This window comes from Drosophila serrata, unplaced genomic scaffold, assembly GCF_035046125.1.
Source record: "Drosophila serrata isolate PLE 108 unplaced genomic scaffold, ASM3504612v1 contig_127, whole genome shotgun sequence".
Taxonomy (NCBI): Eukaryota; Metazoa; Arthropoda; class Insecta; order Diptera; family Drosophilidae; genus Drosophila; species Drosophila serrata.
Window position 1 is genome coordinate 44185 of NW_028257025.1, and position 22468 is coordinate 66652.

Consider the following 22468-nt stretch of genomic DNA (forward strand, 5'->3'; position numbering starts at 1 on the left):
ATAAATGATCAAATGAAAAATACCGTCAACTTGGAATAACTATTCTAAAAAATACACTTTCGGTTTTGAATAAAAATATTTCAACAGCTCTCATGTTCTTCCTTTGGATAATATTTAAAAAAAATAAACGTTTAGTTGATATTTTTTTTTTTTAATTTTGGCCTATGGATGAAACCACTGTGCATTGTATAATGTATAATGTTTTTTGTATGTATAAGTTAACAATCTAGTTTCTAAAATCGTTGACAAAGAAGATGCAAGCTCAGTACATATGGCGCAACCAAGTGAAGAAACCAGAAGTTCAATTTACTACCAACTCAGAAAACTTCCGGATTAGTGGTCCCACGATCGCTACCCAAAAGAAAGTGAAAATCAATGCATTGACCAATGGTAATTAGAAGCGGCCAATAGTGACAAAACGTCATAAGCAGCTAATGAGAACAGAGACAGCGATGGACCAACAAGCAGCCTATAAACGATTGTTAAGCTTATGCAAATTCAGTTCTTAATCCAACTCAAATCAATAAAGATTATTTTTTAATGAAAAATAACTTATAATCTTTAACTTATATAAATAAAAACTTATTTGCCGAGCAAGATATGTATCTTCCATCAGGATCAACAAAATACGAGCGTTAAATATGACGCTTCCTTTACACGAAATATGTTGTCTTGGCATATATCGATTGTTGAAATGTCGATAAAAACAAATTCAAAGTTAAGTTTATAATATATTTCGATAAAGTCTACCTAAGTGAAACAGCTTTTGGCCGATGTCGGCTTTTCGGTTTTAACATATCGCATCTACCATCCGATCACAACTGAACGAATTGCTCGGTTTATCATAAATATAAACAAAATGGTGAAACTGGATTCTACATGCCTAAATAAATAGTATATAAACTATTTTTTCCTGTTTCGCCTCACATATTAAACCCGATTTTTTATTTTTGCAAGGATTTACCATAATTAAAATTGTATGGCAATTATTCAGTGGAACTCTAATATTAAAAAATTAAACAACAAATTTTAGATTTTGGGGTACCCACAATTTTAACGCGTGGTATTGCAATCATGGAAATAGATAAATAAATTTATTTTCAAGAAATGGATGCGCCATATAAAATACAAATTTATTTGATTGATGACTGTCACACTTTATTAATAATAGTAATTAATAATAGAGCATATTAGAAAATCTCTGCACTTATTCATTTCAGTTTTTTTATAAGCCCAATCATCTTTATCTTGACGGGAAGCCCGTCTATAACAAAACGTTTCAAACCAATTATTTTTCCATATATCGATACATTTGTCGTTAAAAAATATTACTCATACAAGTCACTGGTCCGTATGCTTTCCTCTATCCGCTGAACGGATAGTTGATAGGGTTTTGCAGTTCCAAAATTTCTCATTTTAGTATCCATTATTTTACCGATGGTTCGATCGATAGTTTTAACGATAGTTCTTTGATCCAACTGTGAATTCTTCTTATTCTTGCTGAAAATTAGACCATTCTCTATGAAAATTTTAAAGATTGCATGGAACGATTGAACATTGAAGGCGCCAAAGTTTAAAATATGCCAAAATATTCTGTCCCCAAATTGCCTCGAATTGCTGCTAATTTATATCACTCCTATATTTTATGTGTTTTTTGTTTATTTTGAATAGATTTTGTGGGCCTCTACCACAATGTATATTCTTCGGGGCATATTCTTTTTTTTTAAGAAAAATCGTAAGAGAATTTTTTATGCATCGTTATCTAATATATTTTAATTTATTGCCAACATAATCTGTCGCAATCTGCATGTTTTCTTTTGTTGAACAGCCCAAAATAGTTGTTTACTTTTTCCGCAGAAGCTATTTTTACCAGCTTTGTTTATGCTTTGAATGAGCCCCTGCTGTTCATTTAGCTGGTATCGGATGGAGAATCGAGATCTAACTCTTTGGGAATCGAAGTTTCACATCTGCAAAAAATGCCAACTGTTTCACACGGATGAACTGTGAAAATTTTTTAACGGTCAAAATGATTTCGTCATATTTAATACTTTCTTCAATTTCTGAGGTCAGCTTTTTGTTTCTTATCCAACGTTTCAAAAGTGTTGAATAGTTGTTGCCGCTTCTTTACGTATTCAGGTTATGCATTACTAATTCTATAATAGACAGTGTGTAACCTTCATATAATAAAAAAAAATTATAACCACGCACGCTGCCTTTACTAAATGTAAGTGTTTCTTTATTTATTAAGAAGCTGATTTTTTCAATATTAAAATTTATATATTCGTGCATGTTCTTAATTCAAGCAATATTTAGTGTTAAGTACCTGTGTCTGTATATGAATATTATACTAACGTATGTATAATATTAAGCGGCATTTTACATTCCTATTTCATTAATACCTTTAAGAGAAAAGCCGTGAACTTTTTTTTCTTTCATTTACGTATAAATGTGAATTAAACAAATAATATGAGGAAATGTTCTTTATGTATTTGGTTCATACATTAACAAATGCTGTAGTCTTATTAATATACATATGTATGTACATATGTACATTAAAATTCTATTAAATGTACATATATATTTAAATACTATACGTTTCAATATTACCGCTCAGTTTGTGCAATATAAATATGATTATACACATATTTACTTGTAAAATAAAAGTATATAAAAGCAAAAATGAACCTTTAAAAAAAATTGTTTTTTCGATTAAATTATTAAGATAATTGATTAAAGGCCTACAATTTCGCAGAAGCTATTTTTAGTTAAATTATGTTCATTTATATATTTTATAAATTAGTGCAAAACTCTACGGTGCTTAGCCGGCTTTCAATGTCGATTAGCTCCCATCAGTGGTATACGTCGACGATCCATCGTATATTCCCAAGAGCGAAGCAACCTGACGAAAATTTGGCAACGGTCGTCTATTGGCTATGATGTTCAATTAAAAATTGGGTACGTTCAATTACAACATTTATTTCTAAATTTTTAAATACTGCAGCACATGTTTATCGTGCATAAGTCTTAATACTCTTACAGATACATACATGTAGCTAAATCAGGGCTTTGGCTGATATTGGAAAAATCGGTCCTGTTGCCATTCCTGGTCGAAATAATTATTGGGTCCCAAAACTTATTTAACAAAATCATAAATTACTCTTAAATAATTAGTCAGTCACCCTTGCAGGGTGTTCTAATTTTAGTCTTAAATTTGTGAAGGAGACATTGTCGAAATTATAAATTTTATATATTTTTGATCAGCATTATCTTCCGAGTCGATATAGCCATGTCCTGTTCGATTATTTGCAAACTAGTTTCTCACTCTTTAAGCTATCTGAATGACTTGCTCTTTATGCTCTCACTCGTACTTATATGTATAAGTCGGAATCAACCCTGCAGTACCTGTCATCTACAAAAAATCAACGTTTCATCTACAGTTAAAGGTGTGCTGTTGATTTTTCATCGATGACAGGCCATACAAACTGTTGATTTATTTAACATGGGCATGTCCTAGGCTGTCATCAATAACAATTCATCAACAATAAATCGATGATTCATCAACAATTCATCAACAAATTCATCATCAATTCATCGATGTTTTGTTGATGAATTGTTGATGAATTTGTTGATGAATTGTTGATGACTCGTACATATATGTATAAGTCGGAATCAACCCTGCAGTGCCTGTCATCTACAAAAAAACAACGTTTCATCTACAGTTAAAGGGGTGCTGTTGATTTTTCATCGATGACAGGCCATACAAACTGTTGATTTATTTAACATGGGCATGTCCTAGGCTGTCATCAATAACAATTCATCAACAATAAATCGATGATTCATCAACAATTCATCAACAAATTCATTAACAATTCATCATCAATTCATCGATGTTTTGTTGATGACACATCGATGAAACATCGAGCGTCGTAGTAGAAGTCGCAGTCGGCAGAGGGTCGATTCGGCAGAAGTCGCAGTCGGCAGAGCGTCGCCTCGGTAGAAGTCGCAGTCGGCGCGTTGATGACAGTGGCCTATTGATGACGCTCGGTACTGCAGGGAAAGAACTGCAACAAGCCACCACAACTACAAGTGCACCAGCGAAACACTGAGTGTCTGACATACCCGGGTGTATATAGTACCCAATTGCGGTAATAAAAAACACCCGAGTGTATTTCGCACCCGCATGTTTTTTGTTACTGCTTAAGCACAATGATTCGAATGACCCGACACACAAGCGAAGATCGTCCGCATACATATATTTATCATGGGTCCAAGCAAGACGGTCTAAGAAAAAAAGGGTGAAAGAGAACACCAAAAAAAGTCGTGTGTGTGTTTTTGCTGTTCGAGGCACCCAAATTACGCACATTGCATATATGAAATTAAAGGCGGTTTTATTGTTTTTTTTTTTTTAATTTTTATAATAATAAATGCATAAATATTAAATATTTTAAAACATGTTAAAAGGGAACTTCATATTAATACTTAATACACTTATTTCTATATATTTCTTGTGTTTAGTGGCTATGTTTTTTACTATTTTAAAATGGAAAATTCTACATTTATAACGTTAAACATGAGAAGTAAACATTAAAAAGAAATAAAATAAGAATAACTTTAATAAAATAAAGGAATGACCGGTTTGTTAAAATTTTTGTAACAAGAATGCAAAAAAAAAGGGGAATACAGATTTCGGGCATAATCTATTTCTTTTTTCTGTAATTATGTTTCCTGCTAAGGAAAATACTTCTCAACTGCTGCGCTACTAGCTTGTATTGGTATTGTATTGTAACTTTGACAAAAGAGAATAAAATTTTTCTCTGCAGTATCTTTCAATTTTATCAAATATAGTTTCAATATAGTGTGAATTAGAACCAGCTACTAGATTTGAGAAGAATGTTGTTTTAGGCACTTTGTTTATATATTGGTAGGATTGGGTTTGGACTTTATGGATTTCATGGGAACTGGTATCAAAGTTTCCCATTTCCGACATGCAAAACACTTTAATTTCAACAAGAAAGGAAGCTAACTTCGGCACGCCGAAGTTTATATACCCTTGCAGATAGAACTTCTATGACTAGGAATCCATACAATTATATATATTTGTGTTAAAAAACAATGAAGTAATACCTGCTTTCATTTCATTCACCTATACATATTATATTTGCAGTTTTACATTCGCAGATTTGCATTTTTCCCCTACATCTAACGATCGTTTGTATGGCACCTATATGATATAGTCGTCCGATTTTCATGAAATTTGACACAAAATTTAAGACTAATATAAAATGGCTATACCTCAAATTTGATGAAAATCAGCTGAATACAGAAAAAGTTATAAATTTAATTGTATTAATTTCTCGATCGTTCCTATGGGAGCTATATGATATAGTAGTCCGATTTTCATAAAATTTAATGCAAAATTGTAGAGTATAGGAAAATGGCTATATCTCAAATTTGATCCAATTCTATTGAAAACTGAAAAAGTTAAAATTTTTTTTTTTTTAAATTTTCCGATCATTCCTATGGCAGCTATATGATATAGTCGTCCGATCCGGCCCGTTCCGACATATATACGAGTCAGAGTATATAGAAGGCTAACTACAAAGTTTCGTTCAGATAGCTTCAAAACTGAGAGACTAGTTTGCGTAGAAACGGACAGACGGACAGACGGACATGGCTAGATCGACTCGGCTGTTGATCCTGATCAAGAATATATGTATATACTTTATATAGTCGGAGGTGCCTCCTTCACTGCGTTGCAAACTTCTGACTGAAATTATAATACCCTGCAAGGGTATAAAAAAAAAAAAGGAAACAAACAAACAGGAAAAAAATCCAATTTTACAGAAGCTTTTTTTATTTAATCTTAGGAATGGGAAATTAATGAAATATTTTTCAAGGTTTCGTGGTTTTGCTACAATAACGAATGAAAACTTAATTTTTGTCATTAAAGGCAACATTTCATACATATGTTTTCATACTCTTTCGAATACTAGTATACAAAGAGCGAATAATATATAATAATTAAGTAAAGCCAAAGCTCAATACTTACTCTTTTTTGAGTAAGTCTTTAATAAATTGTTTTACAATACGAACTTGATGCACTTGAAACCTTTGTTTGGTTGATTGGTTTGATTACGTCATGAAGTTTAAAGTTTTTTTCGTTAACACCTAAAAAATCCCTTTTCACATTCTGGTCATTCCACATATCGACAGTCGCGGTCACAACTCCAGTATTCACGGCTCCCATTGTCTCGGTCGAAATAAGAGTCATATTATCATCAGCATCCGACTTCAGGGGTTACATGGATTTCACGGTTTCAAAAAATCATCTTTAGAATATTGTCAAAAATATTTAAGTGGATCCAACTAATAGTTTCGCTCGAAGCAGAGCGCTCAGTAGGTATAACTTTAAAAGCGTTTTTCTCAAAACTATGTTTTCGAATTCGGTTGTCAAGATTTCTCGCAAACTACTCAACCTATCTTAATAAAATTTTACACAGGTCTTCGAGATATCATTAACAAGGTTTTAAAAGGATTTTTTTGTAATCGTAACTATTCAAAAAAAATGTCGAGAAATTTGAATCGAAATTTGGATTTTTTTATAAAAACGTCTGCCAAAAATCCAATTTCCATTTTTTATTTTAAAAAATCCTGAAAGAAATTCTGCTGACAACGCAGAAGGACCTTTCTCCGAGGGACTGCCAAAAATGGCGTCGTAATGACCGCCATTTTAATTTTTTTTTGAAAGTTTCACAAAATGTTTATTAAGTATTTATCTTTTATCTGTCGATCTAGCCATGACCGTCTGTCCGTCTGTCCGTTTCTACGCAAACTAGTCTCTCAGTTTTGAAGCTATCTGAATGAAACTTTGTAGTTAATCTTTTATAAACTCCCACTCATATATATGTCGGAACGGGCCGGATCGGACGACTATATCATATAGCTGCCATAGGAATGATCGGAAAATTTTTACAAAAAAAATTATAACAATTTCAGTTTTCAACTGAATTTGATCAAATTTGAGATATAGCCATTTTATTATACTCTACAATTTTATGAAAGTCTGACTACTATATTATATAGCTCCCATAGGAACGATCGAGAAATTAATACAATTAAAAATTATAACTTTTTCTGTTTTGAACAGATTTTCATCAAATTTGAGGTATAGCCATTTTATATTAGTCTCAAATTTTTGTGTCAATTGTGAAAATCGGACGACGATATCATATATGTACGTAGGTGCCATACAAACGATCGTTTGATGTAGAAGAAAAATGCAAATCTGTGAATGTAAAACTGCAAATATAATATGTATAAGTGAATGAAATAAAAGCAGGTATTACTTCATTGTTGTTCGGAGCAGACCGCTAGCGCCTAATCATGCGCTCATGGGTGTTTGGCTGCATCTGCTGCGCTCTTAGCTTTTCTCTTTCGTTATCTATTTCTCTATCTCTTCTTCTTCTGTCGTCTATCTTTATGCTAAGCTACATTGTAAGCGTTTTTATATATGTTGAAGTCAAGAATTCGATCGTTAGTTGCAGCTCCAACCAGAGAACAAACGAAAACGAAATACACAGCATATAATAACCTATTCGTGCGTTATAATTATTGCTCAAGGGTGGCAAATTGGTTGTCTTCCCCATATACATTCTGGAGACCCCGACGTGATTCTTTGGCTCGGAGCCTGCAACCCGGCGTTCGCTGTTTAATATTGTTTAAATAAATCGCTTTGCTCCACTGTCGCTTACTGGCATTCGGACATAAGCACACAAGCAAACTCACACACATACCTTGTACATAACAAGCTGAGTGCATATAGCCGGCCGCTGATTTTCGGTTCCATCGCGCTGTTAAACAAAAGCTGTGCTGTGCCAAACATTATATAATAAGGTGGCTCGCGTCGTAAATAGCGCCTATTGAACATATGTATACATATGCATATATAGCATAGGCGCGCGTGTGCCAAAACTTCGCTGTTGCGAGGCAGACAATTACAACAACAACATTGTCGAGTTTCCGTTGCAGCTCGGTGACGCTGATTAATCTCTAACTTTGCGCGGTGAAGACTAAACGGGTTCATACATACCGAAGCGGTCAGACATTTTTCTTTTAATTCTTTTCACTTGAGAAAGTAAAAATGTCCAATACGGAAAACTCGGTTCAGCATCAAAATGAGCCGCCAAGTGAAGTGGACTTCTACCGAGCCAAAGTCCAATCCCTTTTGCGGCAATTGAGCTCGATGAATTATTATATAAGCCCGGAGACTGTAGATCAGTTTGATGAAGCTGATTTACTGGCGCGGCTGGAGTGGATTAATTCCTTAAACCTAGCCTTTCATTCCGCACAGACTTCGCTGGAAAAATTGGACTTTTCGGAGATAGCAAGCGACCATCGGATCAAATTCTCCACGGCGTTCATGGATGTGAAGGCGAAGATAAAACGAGGTTTAGCGGCGCTTCGCAAATCGCAATTGCCGGCTGCAACCGCTGCAAATTCAACATCCATAGACATTATTAATCATCCGGATATTTCTTTCCGATCTAGGAAGCCTCGGTTGCCAATTTTGAAGATAGCTCGGTTCCATGGATCCTATTCTGATTGGCCGGATTTTATTGCGACGTTCACCACGGTCATCGGAAATGATAAAGAGCTAAGTGATATTGAAAAATTACAATATCTAAGGTCAACTTTAGGCGGCGTGGCTCTAGAGACCATATGTTCGCTTGAGCCCTCGAATGCCAATTATAGAAAGGCTTTGGACTTACTCAAAAATCGATTCGATAATAAATTTCTAAATTATCGGGCCACATACAGGCAATATTTGGGTTAAAAGGGATCTGCCAAGGGTCTTCGGGAGTTAAGCGATTGCATGAATTCGCATCTGCGAGCAATCCGTACCCTGGCCACTACGCAACAAATCTTGGACGGATTGCTGATTCACATCGTCGCACTTAAGCTCGATCAGAGGACGCGGGAAAAATGGGAAGAGGATTTGTCCATCAGCGATCTATCTACGTGGGATTCTATGGAGTCGTTTTTGCAGAGAAGGTGTAGGATGATGGAAAATATGGATCAAGCCTTGGTAACGCAAACACCAAGCCGGCAGGTGGGAAAAGCCCTGCATAGCTATAGCTCCGTTGCTTCAGCTGGTAGCTCAAATCTTCCGCTAAGTACGTTTTGTAATGCGAGGGATCATTATTTGCCAAAATGCTCTCGATTTTTAAATTTGAGTCCGCATTTTCGATTTAGACAAAGAAAGTTGCACCTGTGCCTCAGCTGTTTGCGCAAGGGGCATAGTTTGCAGCAATGCAAGTCAACGCACTGCAAATATTGTCAATTGAAGCACCACTTATTGTTGCATTTCAATCAGGACCCATCTGTCCCATCCACCGTCTCATCTCTATCATCCGATCAATATCTGAACTCTCAGCCATTAACATCTTCATCAGCATTAGCATCATTTTCGCGTTCATCGAACCCTCCACCAAAACCCACAAATATTCTGCCCATTGATTACGTGTTGCTTCCAACCGCTATTATATGTGTGAGAAATAAGGCTGGAGAATTTATGCCTTGCCGAGCAAGACTCGTCGTCTCAGGTAAACTTCATAACTTCTCGGCTAGCAAACAAACTACATTTGAATTATCGAAAGTCGCATACCCTAGTCTCTGGGATTGGGGATTCCTCTCTGAATTCCGATAAGGCAGTCGACATTGTAGCGCAATCCCGGGATGCAAGCTATCGTGCCTCATTCTCCGCGGTTGTAACGAACAGTATCACTGATTATCAGCCTCATTTCATGGAAAATTCCGCAAAATATATCGCTTGCTGATCCTTATTTCAATCGATCAGATCGAATAAGATCTATTCTATTCTAATTGGATCTGGACTCTTTTGAAATAATGGCTACGGGACAATTTCATTTGGATAGCGCGTTGCCAACCCTTCAGAACACCAAACTTGGTTGGATCGTGTCTGGAGGGCTGCCGAGTGCGTCAACTCCTCAGGCTGTCTTAGCTGCCGTCGTCAAGGATCCTACTGCTGCCCTAGTAAAGCCAGCTGACTTCTTGGCTACAAGAGCAATGCAACAGCTCTCTTACGATAAGAGAAAATATTCACATGCAGCATCACAAGCGTTGCTGACCACAGTGCGGAAAGGTTATTGGCCAATTGGAGGCCTTAAATTCGTACCAAGCCGTTCTGCCCCACGTTGCCGACGAAGTTGGAACAGTACCTCTTCCAACGGGGGGAGTATGTTCGGAGCAGACCGCTAGCACCTAATCATGCGCTCATGGGTTTATGGCTACGGGACAATTTCATTTGGATAGCGCGTTGCCAACCCTTCAGAACACCAAACTTGGTTGGATCGTGTCTGGAGGGCTGCCGAGTGCGTCAACTCCTCAGGCTGTCTTAGCTGCCGTCGTCAAGGATCCTACTGCTGCCCTAGTAAAGCCAGCTGACTTCTTGGCTACAAGAGCAATGCAACAGCTCTCTTACGATAAGAGAAAATATTCACATGCAGCATCACAAGCGTTGCTGACCACAGTGCGGAAAGGTTATTGGCCAATTGGAGGCCTTAAATTCGTACCAAGCCGTTCTGCCCCACGTTGCCGACGAAGTTGGAACAGTACCTCTTCCAACGGGGGGAGTATGTTCGGAGCAGACCGCTAGCACCTAATCATGCGCTCATGGGTTTATGGCTGCACCTGCTGCGCTCTTAGATTTTCTCTTTCGTTATCTATTTCTCTATCTCTTCTTCTTCTGTCGCCTTATCTTTATGCTAAGCTACATTGTAAGCGTTTTTATATATGTTGAAGTCAAGCATTCGAAACTTTGTAGTTAGTCTTCTCATAACATTTTACACAAAATTGTAGAGTAATATAAAATGGCTATATCTCAAATTAAATGAAAATCTGTTGAAAACTGGAAAAGTTTTAATTTTTAATTGTATGAATTTCTTGATCGTTCCTATGGCAGCTATATATATACACTCCTGTTCATAATTATACGACACCTATGGAATTTTTGTTTCAGCGGTCGTAGGAGAATGGAATCACACAGTAGATCAAAATAAAGTATGCCGAATAATAGCACAAGGAGTTGTGCACAAAATGCGCTATTCATATCCTTGCTTGCATCACTCGTTTTCAAGTAACGGTAAAAAGAGCACACACGCCTTGATTTAGGCTACCCGAAAATTGTTTCATAATGATATGACACATTTCAATTATTGCGGCTAAAGAAGAAGGTTTAGTGTTTATTGGTTTTTTTATAATTTTGTTAAAAATTTTATTCATTTTTTAATAAAATGCCGCATGGTAGCTTTTAAAGCGAAGGAGAGAAGGGAAAAATTAAGGCGTATAACGAGTCTGACTTTAATGTTAGCCAAATATGCCGGCTGATGGGTCGAAAACGCTGTATTATTACCAAATTTTTGAAAAATGTGGATGGGTATGGTGTCAGGCGTAGCTCTGGAAGAAAGCCGGAGCTATCTGATCGCGACAAACGTCGAGTATTTAGCAATGCAAGCAATTCTTCTTCATCGTGTGCCTCACTTTCTGCGTGTTGCAGTCGTCCTGTGTCCCGTAGGACTATCTGGGGAGCCTTTCATGCGTCTGGTACGCTTGAACAGTGCTTTACAAGCTCAGAAATGAAAAGTCCAGACTACAAAAATGTGTTACAAGATCGTCCTCTGTCATTTTCGGATCAAAATAAGGACCAAAATTATGTTTTTATGCAGGATAATGCGAATGCAAAGAGACGCAACGGTTCCTTAATGACAATAAAATAAATGTTTTGGATTGGCCGGCTTGCTCTCCTAACCTAAAACCGATTGAAAACATCAGGGGTATCTTAGCCAGGCGGGTTTACGCCAACAACAACACATTTCAGACTGTTAAAAGTCTCATAAATGAAATATTAAGACAATGGTCTCTCTTGGACCAAAATATCTTAAAAAACCTTAAAAATTCAATGCCTAAAAGAATTTTTGAAGTAGGAAAAGCACAAGGCGCCGTTATAAACTATTAATATTTAGTTATAAACAATTAAACCAATTAAATATTAGCTGTAAACAAAAATAATGAAATGTGTCGTATCATTTTGAAACAATTTTCGGGTAGCCTAAATCAAGGCGTGTGTGCTCTTTTTACCGTTACTTGAAAACGAGTGATGCAAGCAAGGATATGAATAGCGCATTTTGTGCACAACTCCTTGTGCTATTATTCGGCATACTTTATTTTGATCTACTGTGTGATTCCATTCTCCTACGACCGCTGAAACAAAAATTCCATAGGTGTCGTATAATTATGAACAGGAGTGTAGTAGTCAAATTTTCATAATTTTTATAATTATTGTATCTTATCTTATCTCTTCGGTTCTCTCAAATAATGAAAACTAAGCTATAATCGTTCGGTTTAAAATGTTTTCGAATAATGACCCTTTGCGAATGATAAAGATAAACATGGGAGTTATTAAGCGATATATCACCCATCTACCAAACTTGCAGCAGATCTTCAGTTTAGCAACGACGGAAAGTTTCTAGCATTTCACAGTCGATCAAACTAAAATATATAATATTTATTTAGAACTCAAAAGAAAAATAAATTTTTTTATCAATTAACTAGAGAAGAAAAAAAAAAGAGGCCTTGGTGGTCACCTTAACCCATTTAAATATTTTGGATTTGCTCAAGTAAGGGAAAATGTTGTTTACTTTATTTTTATATATGGGCATTTATAAACTCGCGCACGCGACATTTGTACGCATTTTAAGTAACAGGTGAAAAGGAAACAATTTTTTCTGATGAAAGTTTCAACATATAGCATTATAAGCTTTTGATTGGTGCTAACGTTGATTTTGAGTTATTTTGTATTTTTTTAGACCCTTGCCGGGTATTATAATTTCAGTCAGAAGTTTGCAACGCAGTGAAGGAGGCACCTCCGACCATATAAAGTATATATATTCTTGATCACCATCCGAGTCGATCTAGCCATGTCCGTCTGTCCGTTTCTACGCAAACTAGTCTCTCAGTTTTGAAGCTATCTGAATGAAACTTTGCAGTTAACCTTCTATATTTTGTGTAAAATTTGATGAAAATCTGACGACTATATCATATAGCTCCCATAGGAACGATCGAGAAATTAATTCAATTAAAAAGTATAACATTTTCAGTTTTCAACAGATTTTCATCAAATTTGAGATATAGCCGTTTCATATTATTCTACAATTTTGTGTAAAATGTTATGAAAATCGGACTAATATATCATATAGCTCCCATAGGAACGATCGAGATATTTGAGAGGAATGAGAATGGCGGTGGCTGTTGTCGGAAGACTGACAATCGCGGTGGCGATAACATTTTTAGTTTTCAACAGAATTTAATCAAATTTGAGATATAGCCATTTCATATTATTCTACAATTTTGTGTAAAATTTTATGAAAATTGGACGACTATATCATATAGCTCCTTTAGGAACGATCGAGAAATTAAGTCAATTAAAAAGTATAACATTTTCAGTTTTCAACAGATTTTCATCAAATTTGATACATAGCCATTTTATAAGAAATAAAAGAAGTTAATAAAATTAAAGATTATAACTTCTTCAGTTTTCACCAGATTTTCCTCAAATATCATTTTATTTTAATCTAAATTTTGTGTAAAGTTATAAAAAAAACCCTACTACTATATCACGAACGATCAAAAAATGAATACAATTAAAAATTATAACGTTTTAAGTTTTCAGCAGATTTTCATTAAATTTGAAATATAGCCATTTTATATCAGTCTTAAATTTTGTTGCAAATTTTATGAAAATCGGACGACTATATCACATAGGTGCCATACAAACGATCGTTAGATGTGGAGCAAAAATGCAAATCTGTGAATGTAAAACTGAAAATATAATATGTATAGGTGAATGAAATGAAAGCAGGTATTACTTCATTGTTTTTTTTAACATTAATATATATATTTTATATTGTATGGAAGGAATCCAGGAAGTCATCGAAGTTCTATCTGCAAGGGTATATTAACTTCGGCGTGCCGAAGTCCTTTCATGTTTCATATGGAACTGGGACTCAAATTCTAGTAGGACTTAGTATGGCGCATTTGGGCCGTTATTACAAATAATGGCTACGAGCCAGCACTTACTCACTCACCAGTAATCATCCCGCGAAGAAAGCGCTTTCCTGCGTAGAGCTGTTGATGAGGAGGCTGTAAATCAAAATTTTACCCCTATCCTACCGAAAATTTGGCCCTCTTCCTGGAATGCTTAATTTTAATTAGACAATGTTGATCAAAAAACTCTTTGGTGAGCTGCCGATAGCTATTTCGTGACGCTTCTTAACATTGAATCTCAGAAATTGACATAATTAAGAATACACAGGTGGATTTATTACATATTTATACCCTTGCAGGGTATTATAATTTCAGTCAGAAGTTTGCAACGCAGTGAAGGAGGCACCTCCAACCATATAAAGTATATATATTCTTGATCAGGATCAACAGCCGAGTCGATCTAGCCATGTCCGTCGGTCCATCTGTCCATCTGTCCTTCTGTCCGTCTGTCCGTTTCTACGCAAACTAGTCTCTCAGTTTTGAAGCTATCTGAATAAATCTTTGCAGTTAGCCTTCTATATACTCTCACTCGTGAATATGTCGGAACGGGCCGAATCGTACGACTATATCATATACATAGCTGCCATAAGAATGATCGGAAAATTTTTACCAAAAAAAGTATAACATTTTCAGTTTTCAACAGAATTTGATCGAATGTGAGACATAGCCATTTTATATTATTCTACAACTTTTTGTAAAACTGTGTATATAAGTCAAATAAGAGGCTATATCGAATCTAGTTGAAAACAGCATAAAATAGTATTTAAGTTTTAAGTATTTTTTTCGTAATGAAGGAGGCTATGGGAAAATTATGGAGGAAAAAAAATATGCAACAACGGCATTGGAAAGACGACTTATCCTGCGAACTGTCTCAAATTCTTTCTGCTTCCTTCTGCTTTTAAAAAAAGTGAAAAATGCAGAGTAAGTGCAAATGTGGCCACGGTTAAACAAATTATTCGAAGCGCCAAACACTTGAAGAGAATGAAAATGAAAAAAAAAAAACACCTCTCATTGATGCTCGTAAGGAAGCAGGATTACAATTTGTCCGAGAACACATGTCGTGGAACAAGGAGTGGAAGACGGTGGACTTCTTCGACGAAAAGAAGTTCAACCTTGGTGAACCGGATGGATATCATTACTATTTTCACGATATGCGAAAGGAATGGTGTTTTTATATATCTTTCTATAGAACATATGAGCTCCAATTTGTCACCTTGAAGATGAACGCGAATGTGTACAAGAGTGTGCTTGAAAAGGCTTTTCCCCAGTTTTCTGAGATATATGGGGTCATATTCTATGGACATACCAACATGACAACGCTGCGATACATACCGCTCGGATTGTAAAGTAGTGGATTAAAAACCAAAATGTTAAATTGTACCTTACTCCCCTGACATTAAGATTATGGAGAACATTTGGGGATTTTTGTCTAGGAGAGAAAGTACACGAAGGATTAAAACAATTAAGTGCCTCTGGGGCCATAATTGGAGCAATAAAAAGCGTAGTCATCAATTTTACTAAATAAAATTGAAGCATATTATTCTTTACCAAGCAGTGTAATTAAAAACAAGAAAGGAAGCTGACCTGTCACGCCGATGTTTATATACCCTTGCAGATAGAACTTAGATCACTAAGAATTAATACAATATAAATTAAATATATTTATGTTCAAAAAAATGAAGTAATGCCTGCTTTCAATTTCAATTCATTCACCTTTAGATATTATATTTACACTCTTACATTTAAAGTTTTGCATTTTCCTTAATATCTAACGATCGTTTGTATGGCAGGTATATGATATAGTCGTCCGTTTTAGAATTATATATATATACTATCTGTACCCTGCCACTTTTCTCTGTGGCATATTGTGGTTAAGAGGGCACTTCTGAATACATCAAGGTTATGGCAAAAGCATCTTCCTGGCATAAGGTGAAGAAGGCAGTCAGAGTTGTCGTAGGCGGATTGAGGACTCTTTCTTGCACATTTAGTTCTGTGAAATACAAGTGAACTACAGCTGGATAGCGGTCATGAATTGGGAACGAAAAAATTCGCCATGTAGCCTCGTTGCTGCTTATGTATCTTCCAGCCTGGTATTGAGAGATTTCATCGACAACTCGTACTGCATTGCTGTCACCATTTTCTGCCTGAACACCAAAAACTGCCATATCGCTGCCTTTATTCTCGTACTTGCAGTTATATTTAATCGATTTCACGGAATTGCAATATTCTACGTTGATGTGCGCTTTGTATGATTTTGACAATAGTGGTGAGTATGGAACCACCCAACGATTGTCTACCTCAATATCACCAATTCTCATGTTTAAAGTTGCCGAAGTCCCGCCATCTTCAGTTGACCGTCTCCTATACAGAGGATATCCATCGTCCCCTGTTACGGTGTTGGCTGTAAATGCTCGAGGATATCGCTTGAAACACTTCCCGTCTACCATTCATGGTCAACATGGGTTGAGGGTACCATAAGGGCCATGGATCATGTTCTTGATGACAACTTCATGCAAATCCGAATCTTAGCGCATATAACATCGTCGATTTCGTCTGGAGTAATTTTATCATACAGCCAAATCAGTATGTGCGCATGCGGCAATCCTCTCTTCTGCCATTCTACTGAATACATCCAGCACCGCACAGATCCAAAAACTCCATGTTTCACAATGAAATCCATCAGTGACTTGAGCTGTTGTCTGAAAACACGGGCTGTGATGTCATGCCTATTCCTATATGATTGTCCAGGAAATAACAGCTGTACTATCTCGTCCCAAGCTGGATTGCATGTGAAGGTGATAAATAAATCTGGACGGCCGTAGCAACGAACATATGCCATGGCATCTTGAGCATATTCATGCATGTGGCGTGGACTACCTATATTTGAGGATGGCAAAATCGTGAGCTTTCCAACGTTGGTTGTATTACGGTCATTCATCACAGCATCCCGCAAATGGATATATTCCTCGGACCTAATATTCGTCTGATTCAATCGAAGGAGCCTGACAGTATATGCAGACCTGATGCATCCGGCCAATAACGACATTGCGATTCGAGCTGCAATCAACAGTTGGATTATATCTGAATGCAAGCCGATTGTATTGCAGGTTTTGATCTTCTGCAAGCTTTAAACGCGCTTCAGATACCCTTGCCCTGTCGCGTTCACTATTTTGAGAGTGAATCAAATCGATTGCTGCAGAACGCGACTGCATAATTCTCAATCGTTTTCTCTAAAGCCTATCTGCTCGTCTTTCTGCTGATTCCGCGTTGTGCATCTGCATTGCTCTTAGCCGCTCAGTCTCTCGGATGGAGGCCCGTTCTTCGTCAGTCATATTCGTAATCTTACGTCTGTTTGCTTCTGTATTGCGAGTACGACGACCCAAACTCGACTTCTTGGGTGGCATGACTTCGTTTCTTACTGAACCTGAACAAAAAAATAAAAATTTTATCTCCAATTCCTTATTTCAATATGTTTTGAATGTTTGACAGGAAATGCTTCGATTCAGCTGGCTGCCTGTAGAGGGCGCAGCAGTAGGGGCACGGGGAAACGCTAAAAAATTGATATATTCGCAAACGCAGATAAGCTATCAACATCAAAAGTAGACAATAACCGAGCTGGAACCTCAACGCATGTTGTGTAAAAATTTGGGCTTAAACGGTTCAGAACTTTTCAAGTCTATAAAGGAAGTAGACACGAACAGAGCATTTTGATATATATAGATTGGAATATTTAAACAACAACTTCAGACGACTTTAGCAACTTTGACAACTGATATTCAAATCAAACGACTTCTATAAGCTTTCTATTTTAATTGTATTCAAAAACGACTCCTGAAAATGACTTCTTTTCTGCAACTGCAACATGTTCCTTCTGCTCTCTCGATCGGTCGAACGCCATTCACACCTAAATTAAATGTGTATCCCTTATCAGACTGTACCTCAATACTTTACGTATATGTATATCTCAAATTGGATGAAAATCTGTTGAAAACTGAAGAAGTTTTAATTTTTTATGGTATTAATTTATCGATCGCTGCTATGGCAGCTATAGGATATAGTTATAAGAAAAAAATCTATTACTTGTTAATAAATATTTAATTTAAACCCAAATTTGTAAAGGATTTTTTGTACGATACAAACGTTTGTTAGATTTAGAGGAATAATGCAAATCTCTGAATGTAAAACTTTAAAAATAATATGAATAGGTGAATGAAATGAAAGCATGTAATTACTTCATTGTTTTTTAACATAAATTTATATAATTTGTATTGTATTAATTCCTAGTCATCGAATTTCTATTTGCAAGGGTATGTAAACTTCGGCATGCTGTTTACCTTTCTTGTTTTTTTTTTTCAAATATATGTCAGGTTTAAATAAATAAGATTAAATTTTATTGTACGTATGTGCTGTTGGTTTTTCATTCGGGGTACCGATGTTAGCTTCCTTTGTTGCCTTAATTATTTTATTTATTATCGGATATCCAGTACTGGATATAATAAAATTAACTCAGTGTTTATTAGCAGCGACCTAATAAGAATTTAAAATCAATGGCGCGACTTTGCCAAAATATAACAATAATAACTCGTCAACATGCAAGCAGCAGCTGTGGCTACGATTGTTTCATGATCATCATCAAACCACTTTCTAACTATTACTAGTTTTATTGGTATCTAACCCTACACCTAAACTTAAACCCGTTATGAATACTAAGTGTCGAGGGGAGAGCAAAAGTAAACCACGGAGTTATTTTGTTGTTATTTCATTGTTTGTTTAACCACATGTTTTCTGTCTGTCAGACTGCCAGAGACCAATATAAAAATCATTTTTATTATTTTAAATGTTTGTTAATTTATTTTATAGGAACGAATTTAATTAAAAGAAGTGCAGGTTGTTAAGATATGATAAGTTAATCATTGATACGCAATTAAATAACATTCTATACTTAACTTTCCGGACACAATGATAAATTTATAAACTGAATTTTGTCTAAACAGATCTCAAAGAATATAAAAGCTAGCGCTATCAAAGTTAATGACAACATTCATATCTGTTGCACGCAGATCAAGATTATTTTAAAAATGGTCTATCCTTACTTTCACGCTCAGTGTTCTAAAAATTTGGGAATTAATTCTGTTGAAACTTCCCCATTTGCGTTGGCACCAGCAATAGCAGTTTTTTTTTAATATGTTCTTAGCAAATTTGTCTTTATTAGGGTGTTCCGCAACATGTCAACATTATTTACTGACTTCCGTCTAGAGGTGCAAAAACATCAATGTATGGGGACATTTATGCATTTTATGTTTTTCACCTAAAATTAAATACACACTTATGGTTGTATTAACAACAGAAAAATTATTCACTTAGCCTCATAAAGTGTAGATTTTTATTAATGTTTATCAACTATGTCCGGGTTCAGGTGCGTTCTGCGGTTCCGACTCGCAGGAAGTGGCAGGCACAGACCGAAATTTCTGTGCGCTTTCTTTGAAATGCGCATTACTATTCAAAGATTCTGAACGTATAATCAATTGATAAGAAAAATAATGGCATACAACAATTTTGAAACTTACTAATATTGCATCGGCTCGCATACTTCAAGCTCATTAGAAGTAAAGTGACTTTTCAAATTTCTCGAGCTACATATTTTCAATCATCGATTTTTTTTGTTTTGTTATGTTGGTATACTCTTCCCTAACATCTGAATCAAGTTTCAAGTGAATCCCCTTTTTTGTTTGGTTGTGAGGGCGTAAAGGTTACAAGTTGTTTTGCGTGCTCGGCGATTTGGACCAAAGGGCTCTTCCATTGGGACGATTGGGCCTTGGTTTCGATATCATAACCATATACCCATGATTCGTCACCAGTTATTACCCTTTTGAGTAAATCTGGGTCGTCGATGACGTCATTCAACAACTCTTGAGCTATGCTCATGCGACGTTTCTGTTGGTCAAAATTCAGCAATTTCGGAACAAACTTCGCTGAGACGTCTCATGCCCAAAACGATTGAAAAAATTTCATGGCACGAGCCAAGCGATATACCGACATCTTCAGCAACTTCTCTGATAGTGATTCAAAGATTTTCCAAAAAATTTTTCTTCACTGCTTGAACGTTTTCATCAGTTGCTGACGTGCTTGGGCGTCCAGAGCGAGGATCGTCATTGGCATCTTCCCGGCCATCTTGGAAGAGTTTGTACCAATTGTCAAATTTTTTTTTTTACTCAGAACAGTTTCACCGTATGCCACTATCAACATTTAAAGTGTTTCAGAGCACTTAATTTTATTTTTTACACAATTTTATGCAAATCCTTTGATCCCATATTTTTTGTGATAGAAAAAAAAATCGACGAGCACGCAAAATAACTTGTAACCTTTACGCCTCTCACAACCATAAAAAAAGAGAGGATTCACTTGAAACTTGGTTCAGATGTTAGGGAAGAGTGTACCAACATAACAAAACAAAAAAATCGATAATCGAAAATATGTAGCCCGAGAAATTTGAAAAGTCACCTTACTTTTTGATCACACCTCGTATACATGCTGCTGAGCTTTACGATAGCTTCAGCGCACATCTACTTCCGCCCAGTTTTTTAAGTGTTCCATGTTCATATTTATTTTATCACAAAAAATACACAGCCCCAAACTGAATCCCTATATAATATTGTCTCTATTAATAAATATTTTTTCTTTCAGACTGTCAAACAATCTTTATATTGTTTCTTGGACCAATCGATTTAAAACTCAATCATCTCACGAAGACTTGGTGGTAATTCACGAAGCTTTTTTAACAGCAAAGCAAACAAAGACCGATTTTTTGGAGGAAATGACTCTCCCAAGTGCAGCTCGTGTGTACACAGATGTGAATGCACACAAACCAGATGAATATTGGGATTATGAAAATTATGTTGTCGATTGGGGAAATCAAGACGATTATCAATTGGTCCGTAAATTAGGACGTGGAAAGTATTCTGAGGTATTCGAGGCTATTAATATTACTACCACAGAGAAGTGCGTGGTTAAAATTTTAAAACCCGTAAAAAAGAAGAAGATTAAGCGGGAAATTAAGATTTTGGAGAATTTGCGCGGTGGAACTAATATTATAACTTTGCTAGCTGTTGTCAAGGATCCAGTGTCTCGGACGCCGGCATTAATTTTTGAACACGTCAACAACACGGACTTTAAACAACTTTACCAAACATTAACTGATTATGAGATTCGATACTATTTGTTTGAGCTTTTGAAGGCTCTTGACTACTGCCACAGCATGGGAATTATGCATCGTGATGTCAAGCCCCATAATGTAATGATCGATCATGAAAACCGTAAACTACGTCTTATAGATTGGGGCCTCGCTGAATTTTATCATCCTGGTCAAGAGTATAATGTTCGCGTAGCATCTCGGTATTTCAAAGGACCCGAGTTACTGGTAGATTACCAGATGTACGACTATTCACTTGATATGTGGTCATTAGGCTGTATGTTGGCATCTATGATATTTCGAAAAGAGCCTTTCTTCCATGGTCATGATAATTACGATCAATTGGTACGCATTGCCAAGGTGCTGGGCACCGAAGAGCTCTACGCTTATTTAGATAAATACAATATTGACCTAGATCCACGTTTCCACGACATTCTGCAAAGGCACTCACGAAAGCGATGGGAAAGGTTTGTTCATTCTGATAACCAACATCTAGTTTCTCCTGAAGCACTCGACTTTCTGGATAAATTATTACGCTATGATCATGTTGACCGTCTTACTGCTCGTGAAGCTATGGCTCATCCATATTTTTTACCGATTGTCAACGGGCAAATGAACCCCAATAATCAGCAATAGGAAAAGATTTCATTTTGATGAATACTATGTTTTTCAAGATCGGGATAGCAGCCATTTAACATTTATGATAATAATTATGAAAAATATAAAATCTGAAAATAAAATTAAGGTACTGTCTTTAAAATTTATTTGATTAACTGTTTATAGAGGAAAGATACATCCACGTAAAACCAAGTTCTTACAATAAAATGACTAGTTCTCTACAATATTATGAACTATTTTTGGTTGTATATTTTTAATTTTTAAAACTGGTTCGTATTTAAAAGAATTCATAAATAACTAGCTGTACCCTGCCACGTTTCTCTGTGGCATATTGTGGTTAAGAGGGCACTTCAGAATACATCAAGGTTCTGGCAAAAGCATCTTCCTGGCATAAGGTGAAGAAGGCAGTCAGAGTTGTCGTAGGCAGATTCAGGACTCTTACTTGCACATTTAGTTCTGTGACCATTCTCCAAATTGATTGCCATGTGAACTACAGCTGGATAGCGGTCATGAATTGGGAACGAAAAAATTCGCCATGCA

General features: G+C 36.0%; 1 protein-coding gene across 2 annotated transcripts; it reads left to right on the forward strand.

Moving 5' to 3' along the window:
• The first annotated feature begins 1989 nt into the window (after positions 1-1989).
• Positions 1990-22154, forward strand: CkIIalpha (casein kinase II subunit alpha). 2 transcript variants are annotated; one of them, XM_020957098.2, is made up of 3 exons: positions 2092-2224; positions 2801-2955; positions 20806-22154. In XM_020957098.2, exon 3 carries the CDS (start codon positions 20936-20938, stop codon positions 21944-21946), a length of 1011 nt encoding a protein of 336 aa, XP_020812757.1. In that variant the 5' UTR covers positions 2092-2224; positions 2801-2955; positions 20806-20935; the 3' UTR covers positions 21947-22154. The 2 variants fall into 2 exon arrangements, with proteins under 2 accessions (XP_020812758.1, XP_020812757.1); XM_020957099.2 differs by lacking the exon at positions 2801-2955 and having other exon boundaries at positions 1990-2224.
• The last annotated feature ends 314 nt before the right edge of the window (positions 22155-22468 follow it).